This window comes from Protopterus annectens, chromosome 8.part1 (genome assembly GCF_019279795.1).
Source record: "Protopterus annectens isolate FY-2018-M chromosome 8.part1, PAN1.0, whole genome shotgun sequence".
Taxonomy (NCBI): domain Eukaryota; kingdom Metazoa; phylum Chordata; order Ceratodontiformes; family Protopteridae; genus Protopterus; species Protopterus annectens.
In genome coordinates, this window is record NC_056742.1 from 275376992 (window position 1) to 275401762 (window position 24771).

A 24771-nucleotide genomic window follows, 5' to 3' on the forward strand; every position below is an offset into this window, starting at 1 on the left:
GCAGTGTAAGTGTGCAGAGTATCCCCCCATCCAAGGTAGACTCCAGTACTACAGTGGCTTTTCATCTGTCCTTGATTTTGCAGAATGTTCTAGTTTTCAGTAATATTATTATACTGTTGGTTTATGCTTCTTCTTATTCAGAAAATGCATGTTGCTCTGTGTTTAAGTAATAATGCTTTAATGACCATCAGGTAAGCTTGCCTGAGACCGTAAGATGCAAGTAAGCTTTAATAAGCATATTGTTACCAACATTGAAAGCCTTTTTGTTGTTGCAATGCAGAGAATATTTACATAACTAGATAGTGTATAAGCCTTAGGTATTGAAATGCATATGACAGCATTTGTAATAAAGGACAGGATTACAGCATTTTCAGAAGCTCATTACATTTGTTGGAAACTTGCAGTTATCTTTGCAGGCTTTACCCGTAAACTAAACAGAATGCCAATCTGTCATGTGTGGTCCATAACCTATGCAGTAATCCTTTAAGCAATTTATCTTAAGCTTGTTGCTATTTTTTTACTTTGATCATGTTTTCCCCATGAAACAAGTATACAGTTGTTATCAGGCAGCAGGTCTTTTTTGGATAAGAAACATTTTTACAAGTGGGGGCATCACAGAGGCTGCTACTTTTAGCATGTTACTTGGTACTTTTATAAAGCCGAATACAAATTACAATTAGAACTGTAGTGTGAGGAGAAATGGTTTGAGTGCTGCTTGTTTTTTTATACTTGATTTTGACTGGCATTCCAATAACGTTTTTAAAAAGTAAATTCTTTTTTCATGCCTCACAACCTTTTTGTTTCCATCTAGATATTAAGTAAGCTGTAATGTAGCCAATGCATTGAAATATTTTTTTTCTTCTACACTTCATTTTGTCTTGATTGGACTCTCACAATGAAGGTTTGGCACCCAGGGCAGTGTATTTAATTAAAGTCCCAGTTTTTGTGTTTTTTAGCATAGCTCCACCCCTTTCTAGTTGGCCCCACCCATTCAGCGGTCTCCTGCAGCCCCCCCCCCTTTGATTTGAAGTCACCAGCCGCCACTGGGGTGTTCTCAATGAAAGAGCAGCACTGGTAGAGTTTTTAGTAGACTCTAGAACAGAAGCTGCCATTAAAAAGGAATAATTAGTACAGTATATAAAATACTGCAAGATAACTATAAGAATCAATCAGAGGAGGTTAGGAAGGATTGGAAAGAGAGATCGTATAAGTAATTAACAAGCAAACAATAGGAGGATATATGCATGTCTCCCAAATATGCAATAAAATCTAGAACATTTAGGATCTTTGCCTGGAAGTATTTACATAGGTATTTGTATACCCAAAACAGACTCTAAAGAATCCTCAGGGAGACAGTAAATGCTGGCGGTGTGATGGAGAAGAAAGAGGTAACTGGGAACATATTTTCTGGAAGTGTAATGAGTTAACAGATTTTAAAGATTCTCTGCAGACTGTTCTGTTGAAGATGCCAGGTGGGCACTTTGGTATAACTAGTGAAATGATTTTTTTGAGCTATGCTACAGAATTGCCTAGACATAGTAAGTATATTAAAAGTGGTGTACAATGTTTGCAGCCACAGCTGTGATGGCATGCTTTGGCATGTATAATGTTTGAAACTGAGATTGTATATGGTTTACCTTCATTTATATAAATGTAACACTGCCTATGTCATACAAGATAATTTAATAAACACTCATTAGGTGTCTAGCTGGCATGTTTACTGATATGGTGTCAGCTGTTTTGAAAAATATATGAATAAAATCTGCAGTTGCTGGCTGTTTCAAAATTAGACTTACAAATGGAATATCACCATTAGTACCATTGTAGAGATGTGTGTGCTGTTACATTTCAAGTTACTTATTACTAGTACAGTTGTAGAAACTGATTTTCAAAAAAAAAGAAACAGCTCATGAAATAGTACTGCACTTTTGGAGGGAAGGAGTTGAAATAAAGATGCCAAACTTCACAGATTACTGTATAAAGGAAAACATATTAAATTATTTTTGAATTTATTGCTAAGAGCAGATCTACAAATGGATGCAAAATATCAATAAACATAAGTGCTTACAAGCTCTGTTTCTTCATACAGGAAAAATCATAAAAAGGCAACACATGCTTCTGTTGTACAGGAAAATACTACCTAATGTCTCACCTTGACTGGTAAGATTCTGCACAGCTTCTTTTATCCTCTTGTTTTCATTTTCTAGCTTCTTTTGCTTTTGTTGCATTTTCTGCAGCTGGGCAACATGCTCCTGCAGCTGCTGTATTAGAACTTGTTTTTCAGCTACCAGATTCCGATTTGTGATTTTTAGATTTTGCATCATTTCTTTACGTATATCAGTTACTTCGTGGTATGATTTTCCTGCAAGATTTAGAAAGCACACAGCAAGCACATGTTGAGTGAGACAAATACAAGCAACTGACTAATGCATACTTGGTAATTAGCAATAATAGGACATAATATATTTCCTAAAACATCTTGGTTCCAGTTCTGAAGATAAAGACAAAAGTTTAACTTTATATCCAGGGTTACTTCTAAAACAAATCAAAGAAAGGGGAGGTAGTAAAGCATTGCATGCAATAGTTCCCTTACATATCAGCAACTGAACCTCTGGAAGAAGTCATGAAACAAACTGGAGAAGATATTTCCAGTGTACTCCCGTACAAGGGCACAAGGGAATTGCAGTGGTGCCTGTGTGTCAAATGGCTGAACTATAAACATAAAATATGGCTGTAAAAAGTGAAAAGCAGTGGCAGAATATTACTGTAGCTTTAATCTCATGGATTTTATGTTATTTTAGTTTATTTATATTTGTTTACCGGGGTGCACTGATCAATACTGACCAATTTCAGGCTCAGCCCATGTCAAATACAAAACATTTCACAAACAAAAAATAAAAAAGTAAGCAATAACAGAGTAGTTCAAACTAATTCCACAAAAAAAAATGTGTATATACATTTTAGTGAATAAACACAGTGCAATGTACAATCAAGTAGAGTGTAGTGTACAATACATACATTTGTTTATGAAGTGGGTCAATCTTCAGTAAATCCTGAGAAAGGAGAAGAGACATGAAAATGAGATGGGTTAGGTGATATATCCTGTGTTGAAGCTGGAGCATACGGCTTGCATGACGAAATGTTTTTGAGTTGCATTCTGAGTAAGTGCTGATTTTAATTTAGATTTTTATTTATTAATTTATGTATTTATTTGTCTTTGTTGACTGGGAAAGTCCAACTGGGCAAAGCTCACTTTCAGCAGAGGCCCGGAAAGAAAAGCTCCACCACAGTACATTTATATTAACAAATCTGGTCTATATTATAATAGCGAAAATCCCTTTAAGCGAACATGAAAACACTGACACATATTGCGCGAACCGCGAATATGCCGAACGTACTAAACCGCGAAATACAAAAAGTCAAATCCCCATAGTTGGCCAACTCCACCTCCCACTACATACTGCCTACCCAAACAAAATATATAAACCACATACATACACTAACCAAAACCCTACTTCTAACCCTAAAGTAAAGCACCAAAACCCTACATCGAACCCTACACTAAACCTTACATACATTACTATCCATGCACTTACCTTAACCCACACCCTAACCCTAAGGTCCATAACTATCGCCCACTTACCCTACAGCAATATACCAAAACAAAACAAATAATCCACAAACATACATTTAACAAAACCCTAATTCTAATCCTACACTAAACCTTACATTCATTACTATCCATGCACTTACCTTAACCCGCACCCTAACCTAAGGTCCATAACTATCGCACACTTACCTTACGGAGCTGTACCGCAGACGAGCCAACCATGACACTTCGACGTTTTGAATTTCGCGGTTTAGTACATTCGACATAATCGCGGTTCGCGCAATACATGTTGGTGTTTTCACGTTCGCTTAAAAGGATTTTCGGTATTATAATATAGACCCTAACAAATCAATTTCAGACCATTCTCAGAAAAAAAACAGTTGCATTTCTCATGAAACAAACAACAATTACAAGACAGATATATAGAGTAAAGTATTTAAGTCACCAATTATAAATCTATACAGTTGTTTCAGCTGTAAAATCGTGCAGAAGTAAATGGATTGATACTGCAGAAGGAAAATATTATTGTAAAGAAGTTTAGTATTCTTTCATTCCAGTAAAGAAAGGTTTGCAGGGAGTTCAAGATATGTAATGACCTTAGTTATAAAATTATGTAGGAAGGGAGATTTTTAGTATTGTATAGGTTTGTAAAAAGTTCAAGAGGTATACTGAAGTAAGTTAAAAAATAATGTATGAGAGGATGGAATATATTAGTATTGGAGGATAGTGGTAATAGCATTCGACAGAGAGCATGGTATGGGATTGGTTCTATTTAGGCTGCCTGTTCCAAATTGGTATATCTAGAAGGTTTACAACTTGTGTATCTAGAAGGTTTACAACTTGGGTATACAGGGAGAGGAGTGCAGCTGTGGATGGAAGCAGTTAGAAAAAGAGCAAGATGAGAAGTGTTGTTGAAAGGGGTGAAAAGGTATGTATTAATTCAAGTGCTGGAGGGAAAGTTTTTAGAGATGTAATGATTCAACTAGAAGAAGGCAAAAATTTTGTGATAAGCAATGAGAAGTTTTTTTAAGGGCCGTTGACGACTTTTTCTTTTTATGTATTATAATCTTACCTGGTAGAGTTTAACCAGATACTAGGGAGGCCGTGTGTTTTGGGGACTGTTTATTTTCTTTTTTTAATATACTGGCAGGGTCAATGGAACCAGATGATTGCTGTGGTCTGTGTATTTGTTGGGGCTGTTGATTACTTTCTTTCATACGGGCCAGGTGCAGTTGGGAAATAAGATACTGCTCACAAGCAAAGTAAATTAAGTAGAAGAAGCAAAGCAAAAAGGTAAATAAAAAAAATCTGCATCAAAGATTAGTAGGGTACTAGTAATGTTTCTCTGAATTATGTATGTATGTAAGTGGAGGTTCTTTTCTGCTATTCTGCTGTAAGATACTGGCAGTCAAGCATCTAAATTAATACAGATTTTAAATGTGTTTTACTTATTAGCAAACTACCAGCTTAATGTAATTACAAACTGAAATGTTATTGTACAGCAGTCCAGGTGCCCCCTGTGTCAGTAAGCAGTATGGGAGACCACCACAGAATACAAGCAGTTATGCTGGCAGTTGTGTCTTAATGCAACTTTGTTTCCTGGTATTAATGAGAAAGCTATTATTACACCTATCCTAAAGTTAAGAGCTGCCAAATTATTACAGCATTTGTACAGTATAAAATATTGTTTGTCATAAAATGAATATTCATTTATCTATTTAGTATATTATTTTTAACACCAATAGTTTTGATGTTCTTAATGTTTGTTGGATGTATAAACTTTGTAATTTTTATAATTCATATTTGATTTGAATGATTCAGGTAGTTTGCCATTTTGTACATCAGTTGTACAGACCTATTTTTTATTTTCTACCTAATGTATTCATTCTTGTCACATTTTAACAGTGGTCAGAGAACTGCTTTCAAGAACAGGTTTTATTCCAGTGCAAGTTTGTTTTATTAAATTAAGTTTTGTCATTACGTTAATTTTTTAAATCATTTTTAAACATTATTGAATTAACTAATTGTAATATGTGGCAAAGGGTATAAAAACCCTTATAGGAGGAGTCTAATTCAGTTCTGATGAAGTCCCTTATATGTTTGTATGGGACAAGAGCATATATGGAAAGTTTTGAACACTAAACAGTTTTTTTTTTGTTTAAGCATGTTTTCTTTGTGGTACCACTTTGTTGGTTATTTGCTCCTTTAACAACAACTTCGTGCTGTGATGTCCTTGAAACAGCTTGTGTTTTAGTGTTTTTTTAGTGGTGTTACGGACAGCAGTTTGCAGAACGTAACAATCTCTGATTAGCTCTAACACAAGTTGCTCCATTATCAGGATGTTAAGGAATGTTATTTTCAGAATTAGATCTCCCTATCACAGACCTCAGTTTTTGAGTGAAGTCTCAACATTAAGGTATTTGTCACTCTCTGTTATATAAAGTAATGTAAAGAAAATGGAGAATTGTGAATGAAACAACACAGCTAGAACTGCTTTACTCTGTGGATGAATTCAGTTTTACCAAAAATTGTAAAATATAGAAAAACATTTTTTTTGCAAGTGGCATACTCCACTCCACTCCTCACAGCCTCTAACGCAAGTACAAAAAGTCCACAATTGAAGAACCACAGAGAAATGGCAGATACCACTTTAACAAAACACAACTGCTACAGCTTAGAATCACAAAATCAGTGCAGGCCGCACCAAGCATCCCAAGCTACTTTTAAAATTAAAAAAAAATGTCATTTGCAGAATTCCTGAAACGAGAGTAGAAATTAGTCTCACTAGTGTTTTTGCTGTGAAATTAAATTAAATAAATTAAATGGCACTGCTCACAATTTTTCTCAGTATATCTAAACCATTAAATTCAAATTTGGCTTATAAAATATACAAATGGAAATTTTAGAATAAGATCACATATACAAACTCCCTATAAATGGTTCAGTCCATATTACATGTAATGAAGGATATGATTTCATATGTACATAGGATGTTACCAGATGAAAACAAACTTGCCCCAGAGATAAATATATGTGGGGCCTTTTATGTGCGGCTAACTTCTCACCTATGAAAATAAAACATGTGACTTCATATTAGTAATATTAAATGTAAGCATAAAAGCTGTACAGTATTTCAAAATCCTATAAAATGTTCCAATGCCATCAGCTATTACATGAAAAAGGAAGGAAATGGTTCTTAGTCTTGCTGATGCATTTCATCGTGGGTTTAATGAAGTTCTGCAATCATTCTGAATTATTTGTAGCAGTACTACCACTGTCTTTCATGAGCAGAACAGGACTCGTTCTCCTTTGTCCTCCTTTATCATGGCACTGTCCACCTTTATGACCTGCTGTGTCCTCCTTTGGGTTCACAGGTATCTGGTAACCCTATGTTAATTGAAAGGACACATTGTGTGTATGCTCCAAACCTAGCCATGAAAAAGCAAACTAGACCTTTAATAGTAAAGACGCAAGCCTAGGAGCAGAAGGAGATGATTCTTACAAAACTGTGGCAGACGGAAAAAGTACTAAAAGTGGGAGAAAGTAGGGTGTTTGGAGAAAATGATTACTCACTGTACACAAGGCAGAACAGGAATACTTTTATTACCTAATCAATGAATGTTGAGAAGCAGGAGTGAGATTCAAGCTGCTGTACCCAGCTATTTTCAGAATATTCTTCCCTGGGGGGACAAAATACTTTTTCTGATGAAGAGCATTCTAAGGATGAAATACAAAAGTTTGTCCAATAAAAACTGAGTTATGAAGCAAAAGGAGATTCTGCTTCTTTTTTTCCTGGTAACAAAGACCACAGAACCTTTTTCCAATGTTTCAAAGGAAAATGCTTGAGAAACAGAAATAAAGCACAAGAGTTGACTAGAAGATCCAGGAGTATGCTGGAAATGAAGCAGAGAATGGATATGGGAGATGGAGCTCAACAGGAATAAAAAACTAGCAACTCGGAAATGAATAAATAAATGTGGGCTTACAAAGCATTAATTATATTTGTGAAACATAACAGAACAAGAAAACCTGAAAATATTGGACTTTTTTGACTTTGTGAAACTTGTATTGGACTTTAATAAAGCATATGCTCTACTTCATGCCATTAATGTTTGTAAGAACATTCAGAGGGAAGAGGAAAGAAAGAGTTAAGTGTATATTTTGTTTTTAATAGAAGTGTTTTTATGCTGCATGACATAATCTGCATGCTTTAAAGTAAAGTTTGCTCAGTTATTTTTGAGTGTAATGGGGATACTAAAGTAAACAGTTGCCCCTGTTTTTTTCCCTCTTTTTTCTCCTTGTTCAGTTTTAAGAAATGTAGACATTGCAACATAGAAAAGAAGAAAAGTTAGGTCAAAAGAGCAGAATCCAAGAAAAATTGATTTTTTTTTACTCTTGCATAGGGGAATGACTGGATTAAGGCCCTTGGTTTGACCTAGTAACAAGTTTTAACAGAAAGCAAATAAATAAAAAAACAACACTCTATCAAATAAATGAGTGCTTGTAAAAACAACTCTGTATCTGGTTTTCATGTCTCCAATCTGATAAAGAGGAATAAAAACAAAATACATACTTCTTTAAATGGCTAGGAGATAATGTTTTCTAAAAACATTCAAGTGTTTTCCCTATCTGGGAGAGTAATAAAGATAAGACAAAACCAAACAGCACTCAGTAGAAGAACAGGCTGTTACATGCGTCTTAAAACACATAACCTTCCTTTTAGGTTAAGCCAAGTCCGTAAGTATGGCCGCCAGTCTAGGACAATTGTTCTTATTAGGAGGGCAACACTTATGTTATGTGAGATGTACATAGTTTACTGTGCTACTATTAAGTTAATAGGTTTTATGGGTATATTGGAGTTGTCTTTTTTTTTGTTTGTTTTTTTTTTTTGTTTAAGGGCTTTCAATTAAAAAAAAACAGTTTTGCAAGATGCGACATAGACTCAAATAGATGTGACAAGAAAAAAACTATACAGATCAGCAACCTGCCAAACATTAGTTAATGCATGTAACACAAAAGCTGGAACTAGACACTGAAAAAACTGTTACACACAAAAGTTGGAAATAACTTTTTAACATAATGACACTTTCTACATTATCTTTAAATGTAAATGGTCTCACAGACATATATATATATATATATATATATACAAGAAAGAAAGAGTAGTGAACCAAATTTAATAAAATGCAGACTGCAAATTACAGGAAATACATTTGGAAAGAAGCAAACATGTGAATTTGATTAAGAAAGGTTTTCAGTTTGGTTGTTCAGCAGAATACCTGGGACAAAGGAAAAGAGGAGCGTTTAATTTAATTGTAGGAGGAGCTCTAATAGTGACAGAAGAGGATAAAAAGATAATAAAGGTAGATTTGTTGTACTATGGGGCTAGTGGCAAGGGAGGAGGATTACACTGGCATGTATTTATATTCCACCTAAAACTGCTACAATGGGGTTTAAGAAAATTCTGGGAGAAATAATCAGCTTTCAGCAGGGAATACTATTTATAGGTGAGGACTAGAATTTGATTTGTAGCAATAAACATTTATCTGGGGGTTCAGAAAGGAAAATAACAAAGGAGGCTCAATTTTCGAAGAAATTTATGAAAATATTTGTCATGGAAGTTTCAAATTCAGTAGCAGGAGTTCGGAGTGAATCTACACATTATTCCCCTAGATACAAAAACTGGTCTAGACAAAATATGCTTTTCACAGGAACATGTGTATTTAATTGAAAGCTTTGTTACACATCCAATAATAACTAAAATAAAAATGCAGAGTAATGAAATAAAAGAGAGACACTTGCGCCTTCCCAACTATCTGTTGAAAAAAGAGGAATTTAATGAATGGGTAGTGGAAATTATTCAGGAGTTATTAGAAAATATAGAACTTTCTTCTTTCAATATAGCCAAGGAGTGGGACAAAATTAAAGTGGAGTGTAAAAATAGGGTAGACATGAAATAAATAGAAGTTATGTCCTTACCATAACGTTCCATGTGGAGTGTTCATCTCGCCTTTGTTCTTACACATGGGTTCGGAGCCAATCCTCAGCTCCGTGTCGGCCGCTTGCAAGCTCTGCATCGAGAAGAAGCTCGAGATCACCTAATACCCACAACCCCCCTCTGCCTTTACCTCAGATCTAGTTTGCAAACAAACCAACAGCCATAGAGAGCACACTCATACCAAAATTTACACAATCAAGAAATGCTCTATATACACATATATATATATATATATATATATATATACACATGTGCATCATAATAATACAACAACTGCAAAAAGCAGAAGGAGAATACTCCAGACCAGGCACCAAATAGAACGTTCTTCCTGAGGGTGGGAGGGTGGGAATGTAAGAACAAAGGCGAGATGAACACTCCACATGGAACGTTATGGTAAGGACATAACTTCTATATGTGAGAGTGTTCAATCTCGCCGTTTGTTCTTGCACATGGGTAGCGTCCCTAGCTCCATAATCCTGAGGAACTCACGGGAGGACGTTCTTGAGCACAGTGGAACCAAAGGTTGCCCTATCCCTAGAAACCCTGTCCACTTTGTAATGAGAGATAAATGTATGCGGTTTAGCCCAAGTAGCAGCTGCACAAATCGTGTCTAATGGTAGGCGAGCTGCGTGAGCCAAGGATGTAGACACTGATCTTGTAGAATGTCCCTTAGGTTTGACAGATAAGGTTTGATTTGAAGAATCATAAACGTATATGATACAATCAGTTAGCCATTTGGAAAGGGTTCGTTTAGTAACCGCTACACCTTTCCTGCTGTCAGCAAAAGCTACAAATAGTTGATCAGATTTCCTGTGATCCTTTGTTCTTTCCAAATAAAACCTGAGTTGTCTATGGACATCCAATTTGTGTAACATATACTCTAACTTATTAGTGTGATTTTTGAAAAAGGTGGGTAATTCAATGGACTGATCAATGTTATTGGTAGAGCAAACTTTGGGGAGAAAGGATGGATTAGTGCGAAGAGATACTCTGTCAGAATGGAAAATCAAATAAGGGTGTTTAACAGAAAGAGCCTGAAGCTCAGACACTCGTCTAGCTGATGTAATGGCTACCAAGAAAAGGGTCTTCCACGATAAAAACTTCAATGGGCAAACGGAGGCTGGCTCAAAAGGGGGCAACATCAATTTAGAAAGTAAGAGGTTCAGATTCCAAGGTGATGTAGGAGTTCTAACTGGTGGTCTAATATGAAAGGATCCTTTTAAAAAGGCCTTACAAAGTCTATGAGCCATAATAGGTGCTCCACATTCTTCTACATGAAAGTTGGAAATGGCAGCCAATTGCACTCTTAAAGTGGCAGGAGAAGCTCCTTGATGGAATAACTCTGTTAAAAACTCCAGGATCTTGTTTAATGGAGCTATAACAGGGTCCAAATGATGTGAATTCGCCCAGAAGACGAAACGCTTCCATTTACTGGTGTAGGTCTTTGTAGTGGAAGCTTTATGAGAAGCCACTAATATATTCTGAACTGCCAGTGTAAGAGAATCAGACCTGGCTAGAAAGGGAAGCGGAGCAGCCAAGCTGCTAGATGGAGTGATTCCAGAGATGGGTGAGGAACTCCTGACCAGTGAGTCAGTAGATCTGGCTCTGGGTCCAGAAACCAAGGTCCCCGAATGCAGTGTTGTAATAGAAAGGGAAACCAAATCTGACGAGGCCAGAACGGGGCAATGAAGATTATCGTCCTCTGAAGGTTGTTGGCTTTCTGCAGAAACTTTGCAATAAGGGGAAAGGGAGGAAAAGCGTACAGGAGACCCGGGGGCCAATCGTGCACCAGCGCGTCCCTGGGGACTTCCCCTGGAGGGGGTAATAGGGCAAAGTAGCTCCTGCATTTGGCGTTCATTGGAGACGCAAAAAGGTCGCAGGAAGGCTGGCCCCACTTGCGAAAAATCTTCTTCGCAATTGACTGTTTGAGGGACCACTCGTGAGGCAACAGGATTGCTCTGCTCAGCCTGTCGGCTATGACGTTGGATGACCCCGGGATGTGCGTTGCGATCAGAAAGCGACCCGTGGACTCCGCCCATTGCCAAATTCTCATGGCCTCTCTGCATAGCTGATAAGACCTGGTTCCCCTTGCTTGTTTATGTACCAGACTACAGACATGTTGTCTGTCTGAACTGCAATTGTCCCTAGAGGAAGAAGGTGAGCAAAGTGTTGCAACGCTAGAAACACTGCCCTCAACTCTAGAACATTGATGTGCAGATTGTACTCCAAATTGGTCCATTCGCCTTGGACTGTCTGTCCCTGAAAGATGCCCCCCCACCCTATCAGGGAAGCGTCCGTGGTTACCGTAGCTGTCGGTGTGGGTAGCACAAATGGTCTTCCGCTGGAAAGGTTGCAAGTCTGAAGCCACCAGGTTAGGTGTGATTTGCATGTGTTTGTTATCAGAATTTCGTGTGTCAGAGGTAGCTGTTGGAACGACCATTGTGCAAACAGTAGCCATTGTAGAACTCTCATGTGCAGTCTTCCCAATGGTATCGCAATGAGAGAAGCTGCCATGAGACCCAAGACTTTCAGAACTAGCTTTGCTGGGGATTTTTTGGATGATAGAATGAGAGAAATATGACTTTGTAGTGAGGCTATCCTTTCTGGAGGGAGCCTTAAACTTAAATGATGCGTATCTAATTCCGCTCCTATGAATAAGATATGCTGTGATGGCTGTAGTAAAGATTTTTCGAAATTTACGGAAATTCCGAGGTGAATACAAAGTTGTAGGGTATACTCCCTGGCCTGTATCAGTTGACGTCGGGTGGTGGCAGAAAGGAGCCAGTCGTCCAGATACGGAAACACCTGGAATCCTAGGCGTCTCAGATGAGACGCTACCACTGCCATGCATTTGGTGAAAACCCTGGGGGCTGAGGTCAGACCAAAGGGCAGGGCTCAAAACTGATAGTGACTGGCTCCCAGCCGGAAGCGCAAATGATCCCTGGATGCCCTGGCCATTTTGATGTGGTAGTATGCGTCCTTCAGATCTATTGAGCACATCCAGTCGTCCTTCTGTAAGAATGGAAGGATCGATTGAAGCGTGACCATTCGGAACTTTTCTTTCTTGACAAAGGTGTTGAGGTTGCTTAGGTCCAGAATCGGCCTCCAGTCCCTGTCTTCTTTGGAACTAAAAGAACCTTGAGTAAGTTCGAATCCTATTTGGTCCGCTGGGACTGGTTGGATGACTCTTTTTTCTAGCAGCTTTGAAATTTCTATAGCTGCTGGGTCTCGCAGATGGGGCGGCACATCTGGGAGTCTTTTCTTTGGAATGGGGGTGGATAGAAAGGGTATTCTGTAACCTCTGGTAACCACGCTTTTTACCCAGTTGTCTGTAGTAAGATTCTGCCAGGCCTGAGGGTATAAAGCTGCGACCCCGACTGCCTCCAGAGTAGGATAGTCGGGCCTCCTCTCAGGAGTGCTGGAAGGGTTTTCCAGGGGTTGTATCCCTGTCACCCTGGTTTTGCGGACCCCCTCTGCCGCCAGGGCGGCGTCTTCCACCTCTGCCCCCTCCTCTGCCTCTAGAAGGGGCATCACCCTGTGTGCCTGGGAAAGATCCTTGGGGTTTTCAAAACCACATTTTTCCACCACGTTGCCCTTTGGGGTACGGTCTGGATGGGGTGGAAAAACGGACTCCGACAGCAGACAGAGTCTTTCCCTCCTGTTCACACCGGGTAAGGGTCTCCTTTACTTTGGGGCCAAAGAGAGTGGCACCATCAAATGGGGCACTAGTAAAGGAAGACTTGAAGGCTTCCGCAAATGAACATAAGCGCATCCAGGATTGTCTGCGAAGAGCAATCTCTGAAGCTGCTGCCCTACTCGATCCTTCGGCTGCGTATGATATCAGCCTCATGGATGAGTTAACGATGGATGTAAGGGTATTGAGATGTGCTGTAACTTTCTCTGAGACAGCAGCATCTGTAGTACCCTGGAGGGTATCTCCCAACTCTTTGATTAGATCCCTCTGTAGACGTGTAAAATGGGTCAAATAGTTCAGGGATCGCATAGAAAAAGCCGCTGAACTAAAAATGCGCTTCCCGTATCTATCCATCGTCCTGGAATCCTTGTTAGGCGGATGGACAGATGAGGAAGATTCCGACATCTCCTTTTTCGTGGCAGCTGCCACCACCATGGCGTCCACTGGAACTCCCTTTGTGAGGTAAGCCTTGTCTTGGGGTGCAGTGATGTACTTATTGGGCTTCCTAGGGACTGGTTCCACCGTGTCAGGTGTCTCCCACACCCTTCGAGCAATCAGCTCCATTAACTCATCGAAGGGCGGAGTGACCCAGGAGGAGGAAGGGCGAGCACCGAATGCCTTCAGCAAGACTGACTCATCCTCAGAAGGGGGAAGGGACTGCCAATCACCTCTCTGCTTTAGGATCTCCAAGATGTCAGAAAAGGAGACATCTTCTGAAGGTGACTTTGGGGACCCTTCTGACTCATCTAAGTCAGTATTGGATGTCAAAGATTCTTGTGGAGAATCTAAGTGTCTCCACTTACACAATCTTTTCCTAGGGACTTCTTCGGGGGGAGCATCCGAAGAAGCCTCCGAGGAAGAGTGGGCACCCTCCAGGGGTGGCTGAGACACCGGTGCTCGACGCTTGGATGTGGCCGTTGGTGCAGAGGAAGATAACGGTCCTTTATGGGGAGGAGAGGCTGCTTCTACTGAAGTGGTTGTCTGGGTAGACAACACCTTCCTCATGAGATCGAAGGCCCCCGGGTCCCGAGTCGAGGTATCTCCCGGTTCCGAAGAAATGGGAAGAATCCCTGAAACAGGCACCGAAGGCATCGACCCCGAGGACGGAGCCGAATCGATCCGAGCCGAGGCCCCGAGAGGAAGAGTCGGAACCGAAACATCGGTTTGACTCTCGGCCCCGGAACCAAGGATGGATCTTCGACCCCGAGACTCCGGTACCGGATCCGACGGAGTCAAGGTGAACGGAGCCGACCGAGAAAAGGACGGTTCTGGCACCGAGGGCTCCACAATCAACAGATCAACCTCTTCCGGCTCCAAAGACTGGACAGGTCTCGGAGGAGGAATGGATGGAGATAATGGAAGGCCTTCAAGTTTCGACACCAACTGGGTGGAAACCGAAATAAGCTTGGACAAGGCCGTATGTTCCAATAATTTCTGCACCACACGGTCCACATCGATGTCGGAGAGTGGCCTGGAAGAACGGGTCAAAGAAATCGAAGACGGAGCCGACCTCAACAGTGTCGGGGGAGGGAGCTCCATCACCAGTTCCAAGACTCGAGGCTCGGAAACTGACAACAGTTGAACACTCGGCCCCGAAGTCTGTGGAACCGGTGATCTAACTTTTGCTGAAGAGCTCGGAGCCGATGACTTGGGCTCCGACGTCTTCGATTCCTTCGAGGATTTGGATGCCTGGTCAGAAGCATCCAGAGCCTCTTGAAAGGAATGTTTTAACAAACCTCTATCTATTAGTTTCCTGCGCCTATCTGTCATGACCCTCCCACTGAAAGAATGACAAATAGAGCAGTCTTCTTGCAGATGGAGAGGGCCAAGACAGTAGACGCAGGAACTATGATTGTCAGTTACTGACATCTTTTGCCCACATTGGCAACGCTTAAACCCCGATTTAGCCTTTTCAGACATGTCACTAATAAAGGGAAAAAAGTCAAATCCAGTAAAGTAGTCAAGTCCGGTAAAAATGTCGAATCCAGTAATATGGTCAATCCGGTTGTCAAGTCAAGTAAGGGGTGGTAGGCCCCGAAGATAACTCTAACTAAGTTTAAATAAACTTAACGGTACCGAGTATCCCTGAACCTTACCACACACACACAAAATATAACTAAACAACTTTATGTAATAAAAGTACCAAGAAAAAAACAAGAATAAAATCTTAATCTTATCTTAGGTGCTCGAGCTCGACCCAGTGATGCGAACGCTGCAGCGGCAAACTAGATCTGAGGTAAAGGCAGAGGGGGATTGTGGGTATTAGGTGATCTCGAGCTTCTTCTCGATGCAGAGCTTGCAAGCGGCCGACACGGAGCTGAGGATCGGCTCCGAACCCATGTGTAAGAACAAACGGCGAGACTGAACACTCTCACATCGTGAGATATGGTTAAGAAGTATCAAGAATTATTTAGAGGGAACAGCAAAAGTTAAAGTACTGCAGAATAAGGGGAAATCTCAAAGAACAAGAAGAGGAACAATTGCAAAATGCTAAACAGAAAATAAGGGATTACCTTAATAATATGCAGGAGTTTAGAAAGATTGCTGTTTAGCAACTTTTTTTAATAACTCCAGAGCACAAAAATATTTAGCACAATGGCTCAGGCAACAAAAGGTAGAAAGGTTGTCACCAAGCTCAGGGAGCCTATAACAAAGAAGATAAGAGATCCTGTAGAGGTACTAAAAATATTTCAAAAAATTTATGAAAGTCTGTATAAAGCAGATAAATATGGAAAGCAAGAAAAAGGTACAAATTAAATGTTTATGGAAGAATTAAATACGCCAAGGTTAGACGTAATGGTGATGTATAACCAGTCCACAGTAAAGTCCCCAAGAATAGATGTTTTTCCTGTGGAAGTTTGGACGCAAGGAGGGAAAAACTGATAAAGATCTGGAAAGACTTGTTTAACAGTATTTTAAGAGAAGCAGAAGCACCAACATCCTGGAAGAAAGGAGTGGTGGCTGTAATTCCTAAAGAGGGTAAAGACCCATCGGATCCAGCTTCATACATTTTTCATTTCAATTCTAAACCATGATTATAAAGAGTTTATGTCCATAATGGCTAAAACAATGGCAAAGTTGATACCAAAATTGATAGATGTGGATCAATGTGGTTTTGTGGAGGAGAGGCAGACATTTGGCAGCATTAACTGAACATTGATGATACAAAGGGAAGAAGAATGTAACAAAATACCACTGTTGTTGGTAGGTCTTGATACAGACAAAGCATTTGACAGAGTAAGCTGGGTGTATATGAGCAGGGCAATGACAGCATTTGCATTCCCTTATAAAATTATAAGGCTGATCATCAAAGTGGGAGGGTTCTTCCCTGCTAATTCTTGTTTCAGCAGAGAAACCAATCAGGGGTGTTCTCTTTCTCCTTTGTTATTTGCATTACACTTAGAGCCATTGGCAAAGAAAATAAGGAACTTAGAAATTCAAGGATATAATTCGCATGGCAGTCAAGAAAGGCAGGTTGTATTTGTTTTGTAAATGACATTATTTTATACCTGACAAAGCCAGGAAAGGATATTTCAATGCTGTGGAACATTTTGAAACGGTTTCAAATCTTTTCAGGATACAAAACTAATGATGCTAAAACAAAGGCAATATCTGTAAATTACGTACCCACACACAAATCGGTTCAGCAATATCCGTATTATGGGGACATCATAAATGAAGTACTTAGGAGTACGGATTAAAATGTATTCTGGTGTGGCAGCTAAGAATACATGGGAAGAAACTAAAAAGATAATACAAAAACTGAGAAACTGGAAGCTCTGTTTTATGGATATGGATACCAAGATATAAACAGTTAAATGTTTTAGTCCCTTTAGTTTTATACATACGTCAGGCATACTTTTATCAACCAGAGAACTCGTGGATAGCAATTAATAAAGACCCTAAGGATTTTATCTGGGAGGGGAAGACAGCAAGAGTCAAGTGGGATAAGCTGATTCTTCCAAAAGAACAAGCAATCTGGGATTACCCGATTTTAAGGTATATTTCAGAGCTACACAGTTAAGGTTCCTATACACAGCAAAAGTAGAAACCTATAAATTAAAGTGGAAAAAGTTGATTTTGAAATGGGGGGTGCTCAAGAAACAAGGAAAGGCTAGGATTTGGGATCTAGATCCTTAAGAACAACAATAATAGCCATACAGAATATTACATTCATAAAGTAGCAGAAAGTATTCTAAGAACTAAGCCAACATGGGAATTCTGCCAATACGGATGACTGCAATTAGGGATACAGACAATAGTCAAGAAGGGATTGGAATTTATTGGAGAAAATTGCCAAAATAACCATGGTATTGGGAGCACATAATTAGAGAGAGAGGTAATAGAATGAGAAGAGGCCAAGAATTTATTTGGACTGCAGGCTAGAGATTGCCTTCCCTATTAAGGACTGATAGAGGATAGGCAAAGAGAAAGAAATAGGAGGATCCTAAGTGAAACACCAGCCCTAGTAGCATTTTTAGTAAAATCTAGAACAGCAGTAAAAAGGAATAATTAGTACAGCATATAAAATATTGCACGATAATTATAAGAATCAATCAGAGGTGGTTAGAAAGGTTTTGGAAGAGAGACTGGCTAAGCAATTCACAAAGAAACAATGGATGAGTATATATATGTCTCCCAAATATGCAACAAAGTCTAGAATATTTAGGATCTTTGCTTGGAAGTGGAAGTGTTTATATAGGTATTTTTATACCCGAAGTAGACTCCAAAGAATTTTTCCTCAGGTAGACAGCAAATGATAGAGAATCGGAATTGCCTATACATAGTAAGGCCTTGATGACTCTAATTATGATGGCTGCCAAACAAAACAATTACTAGGAAATTAAAATCATAGTCTAAATCAACTGTACTAGAATTAGAGAATATAGTAACAGAGATAAAATAACTGGAAATGGGATCTTTAGAAAAGGGTAAGAGCAAATTACATAGAAAAAATGGAAATCATGGAAACAGGATTTGAATGAGATATGTAACGGTTGACTGAGTGACTGGATCGATTATAAGTGATGTATAATGTTTACAACTAAAATTATGTCAATATAGTTTGTTTTCATTTATATAAATGCATAATTGCCGATATCATAAGTTATAATTTAATAAAGATGTTTCTTGTTTAAACAAAGTTAGAGATTTTTAGGAATATCTCATTGAAGTGTGAGACAGCAGAGTCTAAGGGCACAGATTTTAGTATTTTCTAATTATATTCTCTTAAGGATTTGATAAAAGTGTGTTTGTCAAAGTTTTTTGTTACAAACTTGGCTGCAAATTATGTTTATCTTGGCTACTGTAACTTCTGAGAGAATAAGTAGACTGACTGTCATTTATGCTGCCAGGAAGGCTACCAGCTGCCCTAATTTTGATGGGTCTACTAGTAAGAATCCAGTCTTGATGGGAAGAGCTTGCCAATGAGAAGGTGCATGAGAGGAGGAAGAATGTGCAGTGCTGTGAAGTTTGCTTCTAGAGGTAATGAGAGTTAGTATAGCTTGTGAATAGTGCCTCACACTGTATGAGGAGGTTCAGATGTTTGCATAAAGTCTGCCAAGGAGCCCAACATCTGCCAGAGTGAACAAAGATGTGCTAAAAAATGCAGAGTTAACTAAATGTTCAGAATCATATAACAGAATTGCTACAATACGTGAATGACCAAAATGAATGAAGGATTTGATTATTTACTGATTGACATTTGATTACTCTCGTCAGGAAACCTCTTCTTGTTTATAGCAGTATAACCACTGACATTATGGCTGATTAAAAGAAAATGAAACAGATGATTATTAAAAGGTATGACATAAGTGAAGACACTGCATGAAGAAGATTTTAGACAAATTGAGATATCAGCTGATAATATGAACAAAACACATATTTACTAGGCTTAAATATTATTTGCAAATGTGGCATACACCTCAGTCAAACTAAGGAGAATATTCTGTCTATTAATCATTATAAAACATATTACTTCTGCTCTTTCCTGTGGAACTTAGACCTTGTATTCAAGAACAAAAGTGAGTGGCTTTATTAAAGTTAGCTTTAAATTACATGGATGCTCACTGACAAAAAACACAGCATCCAGTTATCATATCCTTAAAGAGCACATAAGAAATAAAGATGGGAGCAATATTCACAACCTTCAGGAATATTACATTGACAAGGAGTGATAAACTATCATAGTCATAAAGAGATACATTCTGAGGTTTTCCCCATATAAAGATATACAGATGTGCTTTTTGTCTCATAAGAATACAAGTTATTATTGATACATATAGACAGAAAGAGCTTGTGATTTCTTTGACAGATACTATTAACCAGCAAACAGGCAAACATTGGGTACAAAATGTTAATAAGTCATGCAACCATATAGAACAGAAGTTAATATTAAAAAGACAGTGTTAAATGAGGATAGATGTTCTCTTTCATTTACCATGCAGAGTAATTACTGATAAAGGTTTTCCACTTTTCTAGGAATTTGCTAGTTTGCCAACTTTTATAACAGTCAGTGCTACATCTGTTAAAAAAAGTCAGCTACCAACTCCTATTCCTCCCCAGAGAATCACCTTAGATAATCATACCAACTCAGTGAGGATATACTAAAAATCCAAACCGTAAGAAAGATCCAATTCAGTTTTTGACAAAAGTTGCATGGTAATGTTCTCAGATCTTTAAAGGCATGATTCTACTTGGGAGATATTTAAAATAATTTGATGATGGGAAAATTTTACACAGAAAAGACATGCAAAAATTTAATTTTGACAACCAAAACAGCCACTATCAGTACAACATACTTATGGTACTTCAACAATCTGAAAACAAATTATATATTTTTTCCTAGCCAGAGCACCCAATTGCAGTGTCTAGCCCCAAATCTCCTGAAATTAAGAATTTTAAAGGTAGTGTTCAGAAACTCAACTTACTCTTAATAAACCAAAATAAAAAGTATGTCTACCAAACCAGTTGATATAGGAACTAAGACATCTGTCTGTGCTGCCACTGTGCCAAAAAATGGAGCTGGTCTGCCAGAATGGTTAACAAAGGAGATAGGAAGGAGCAGCTGATGGTCAGATCTCTTCTCTGAAGGGAAAGGGTGTGGAGTTCAATGCTGCCTGCACAACTTCTGGTGGAGACAAGGAACCAAGCAGAATGCAACATGTAAAAATGAGGACTAACAGATGTCCACTTCATGAAGCATAAATGCATGTGTTATGTGCACTGGCATCATTGTAGTTTACTTCCTCTGCTAACCAGCCCCCTGTGAATAATGGCTTCCATTGCCCATCCTCTTCACTTCACTGGCCCTAGGAGTTAGTAGCTACAAGGCTCTGTCCTCAGAGAAATCACTGTCAGCAGTGGGTTATATCTGCAGAACAGAAAAAAAGAAAGGCAATAAAGTTATATGAATGACTTTATGATTTTCCATGAAGTATCCAGAAGCCATTCTCTTTAGAAATACTATGGCTTCTTCTTTAGCACAAATAATTCTAAGTTTATTTCAGGTAAAATAATAATAAATGAAATCTTAATAATTCAAGACACTAATTTTAAACTCTACTTTGTTAAATAAATACTATATGCCCTTTAGAATCAAGTGAATTCATTTATCATGATTTTACTCATAAATTACAGTTGTGTATAAGATACCCAACTTGACAATAGTGTCAAGGAGGGGGGGGTCAGTATAACATTTGGGTTTACCCACCTCATATGCCTCCTTTTTTGTGGCCAGAATATATGTTCAAGTATTGGCACACTCGGCACACTCCTCTTTTTTAAACACCTTTATTAAATTACTTAAGACAGGGGTTCCCAAACTGTGCGCCACGGCACCCTGGGGAGCTGCAGCTTCCTTACAGGGGAGCCGCGAGGCTTAGCAGCTGATTGCAGGTAAGTGAATGCCTGTATGAGTGTGTGTGTGCCTGTATGCATGTGTCAGTGAATGCGTGCATGAAAGCAAAAGAGTCTGTGTGTGTGAGAGAGATCAGGAGAGTGACAGCGATGTGTGAGTGAATGCAGGAATGAATGAAGAAGTGTCTGTGTGTGTGTGTGTGTGTGTGTGTGTGTGTGTGTGTGTGTGTGTGTGTGTGTGTGTGTGTGTGTGTGTGTGTGTGTGAGAGATCGGGAGAGTGAATGCAGGAATGAATGAAGAAGTGTGTGTGTGTGTGTGTGTGTGTGTGTGTGTGTGTGTGTGTTGACAGCGATGTGTGAGTGAATGCAGGAATGAATGAAGAAGTGGGTGTGTGTGGGTGTGAGATTAGGAGAGTGAGATTGATGTGTGAATGAATGCAGGTATGAATGAGAAAGTGGCTGGCTGTGTGTGTGTGAGATCGGGAGAGTGAGAGCAAAGTGTGAATGAATGCAGGTATGAATGAGGAAGTGACTGTGTGTGTGTATGTGTGAGATCGGAAGAGTGAGAGGGATGTATGAATGAATGCGTAAGTGGGTGTGTGGAGTGTGGGTGTGACACTGAGAGCGATATGTGAATGAATGCAAATATGAATGAGGAAGTGATTGTGTGTGTGTTTGAAAGGGAGAGAGAGAGAGAGCAATGTGTGAGTGAATGCAGGTATGAATGAGGAAGTGACTGTGTGTGTGTGTGTGTGTGTGTGTGTGTGTGATTGACTGTCCAGATTTTTGCCTCATATTTTTGGTGTGTTCCTCCTAAAATCTGTACTTTTCTGGCAAATAGTTGAGGAATGAAGTCATTAAATAATGACAAACATTTGAGTTTAAGACGACATCTTTCAGAGAATTCATGCTAATATAAAACCTATTATTCTATCAACTTTCTAAGTTTGTAAGAGCAATATTTAAAATCTGTCCCTATTTGTCTCCCCATCATTTTAGGCTGTGTCCAGATTTTTTGTGGTTTATTTTGCAGCTAAGCTTATTAGTTTGCGGCGCCCCTGTGAGGAAGCTGTGGTTTTCCGGGGCACCGCGGTGCACACTTTGGGAACCCCTGATATATGCACTTTATGCGTGCCGTGGGGGGGGGGGGGGCTTGAGAAAACCTGAATTCAGCAAGGGAGCTGAGAATCAAAAAAGTTTGGGAACCACTGACTAAAGACACAGGCAAACATATATTAACAGAAAAGAAAAAAAAAACATATTAACATTTTCCCATTTTTACATACATTATGCATCATACATCATTATTTTGCAATGTACTCCGCCTCCTGAACATTAATCTGCATCTACTCTTTCTGCAATTTCCATTCATTTCTATATAATTTGCTCCTTCCTTTTTCTAAAGATCCCTTCTCCAGCTCTTTTATCTCTTACAATATTCAATACTTTAAATCGAACTGGTTTACACTTTGATTTCCATTTTCTACTAATTGCTTTTTGGCAGCTATCAGAATTAACCTTAATAAGGCCTTACTATGTCCACACAATTCAGATCCCGTTTCCCAGCTCAAAAATAATTTTAAGTGGTACAGCAACTGGCTTACCCAATATTTCTTACAGAGTACTCCAGAGGGAATTTTTAAAATCTGCCAACTCATTACACTTCCAAAATGTGTTCACAGTTAACTCTTAAATAGTGGCATATTCCTTGAGAAGACCCAGTGTGGGTGTTGTGTATACCAGATAGTGACAAAATGGCATGAGGTCCCCTTATATATTCCACATTGTTTCAAGTTCCAAAATGTGTGACAATCTATTAAAACCACAATTTCATGTAACATACATATTTGTCTCCCCCGCAAAAAAAGAAGAATTTGGTCAAATAAGACAGTAGCCTTATGCTACATAACAGTGAGAATCCTCTGCTGTACACAGGTTAGATAAGAAAACACTAGAACTTAATACAGCATAGTATTCTTTGCTAACAATAAGGAAGTGTGCATAACAAAAATGACAAGCTGTAAACATTTGTTAGTTAATAAGAAAATGGGACTGAATGCTACTTAGAGTAATAACTATTCAGATGTTTTTGTACTGCAACCATAAAACTTAATTCTTGAAATAGAGTACAAAACAGTGTATTAGTAAACTGTTACAGAATATATAAAAAGTTTTCCTCTATTTTAAAAAAGACAGTAGTTTACAGCAAAATTCTCTTCTTTCAATAATAAATGAAGAATGTTGCCAGGTAGAAATAATAGGGAAAAAAATAAGATTGCCAGGGCGCATTTATAACAAAGGAAGGGATTTGGAAGAAATCACCAACAAATAAAACCATTACTGAAAGTAAAGAGCTCCTAGTAAATCTAGCAATAGGTTTCCAAACAGTAAATTAAATTATTCATAAGAAGTAATAGAATTCTCGAAGGTAGAGGGGACAGGTGGAGACTGAGAGGGCGTGCTACTGTTAGTGACTTCACCTCAAAGACATTTTATGTTAATTATTTTACAAAGATGTACTGTCTTTTTCAGGGAGACTAAATATAACAGTAAATCATAACATATCAGTAAATCCCAAAGCAAAATGAACCGTGCTGTTGCAAAATAGTACAATTCACAAAACTGATTTCTCCATGATCCTGCAGCCATGGTTTTGGAAGCAGAGGGTATAGCCCTCATTACAAAATATTTTCACTTGTTTTGTCATTTTTACAATCCAACCATCCATCCACAACCCGTTTTTCCCATTTTTGAACATGGGGTCGGGGGTGTCACTTCAATAGTGACAATCAACTAGAGTCAATGTGACTTGCCCTAGCACAAATTTTTGCAATGCTGCTTTTTTATTCATTTTTACCAATTTTTTATGTTCTGTTTGCATGTTTTTTATGTGCAATAGCTTTCATTTTGTTTTTGAGACTGCATTTGTGTTTTTCCTAAGATGGATAAAAGTGATATATTTATATTTCATTACTAGGGCGGTAATACCATCACTATCATAAAACCGAACTACTGAAGTTTGGATACAGGGACTGATACATAAATACCAGCCTGCTAGTAGATGTTGATGACTAAATACTTCTAAAGAGAATGTGTGAAGGAATACATTTTCTAAAGTGTAATCTAAAATATATAAGAAAAATGCCTACATTAACACACCTAGTCACAGGAAGAGCACAGATGACACAAAATGTGCCAATTAGTTGAATATACAACAGTATTCCCATGAGAAGCTTAAATATCCTTGTCTGTGAAGTAATATCATAAATCTATCAATGAAAAATCTTAACTGAAAACATATGCAGAACCACTGTAGGTATCAGCATTGGAAGACAACATTGTTTATATAATCTTAATAGTTTGAACAAGTTAAAACTGCATATTACTTCTTCTGGGATACAACATAAGTATTGCAATAAAGTTAACTAAAACAGGAACAGTCATTTTTTTAATTTATTTTTTTAAAGAATGCAGTTATGTCATGAAGTCTGCTCAGCTGTGGTTTCTACAGTCTTAGATTTGGTATTCTTAGAGATGAGGGTGCGAAAAAATCTCAGTGTGGGAGACTGCAGGGTCTCAAGTACCTGTCTGCAAAGCTGCTGTTTTTTTTTT

At 38.5% G+C, this 24771-nt stretch overlaps 1 protein-coding gene across 3 annotated transcripts in view; it reads right to left on the reverse strand.

The window, feature by feature from the left end:
- CEP89 (centrosomal protein 89) overlaps positions 1-24771 on the reverse strand; it is a 1387439-nt gene that overhangs the window by 719169 nt on the left and 643499 nt on the right. For all 3 annotated transcript variants that reach the window (XM_044081875.1, XM_044081874.1, XM_044081873.1), the window contains one exon: positions 2153-2362. In XM_044081875.1, the coding sequence (XP_043937810.1) occupies positions 2153-2362 (210 nt within the window). The remainder of the gene's footprint in view (positions 1-2152; positions 2363-24771) is intronic.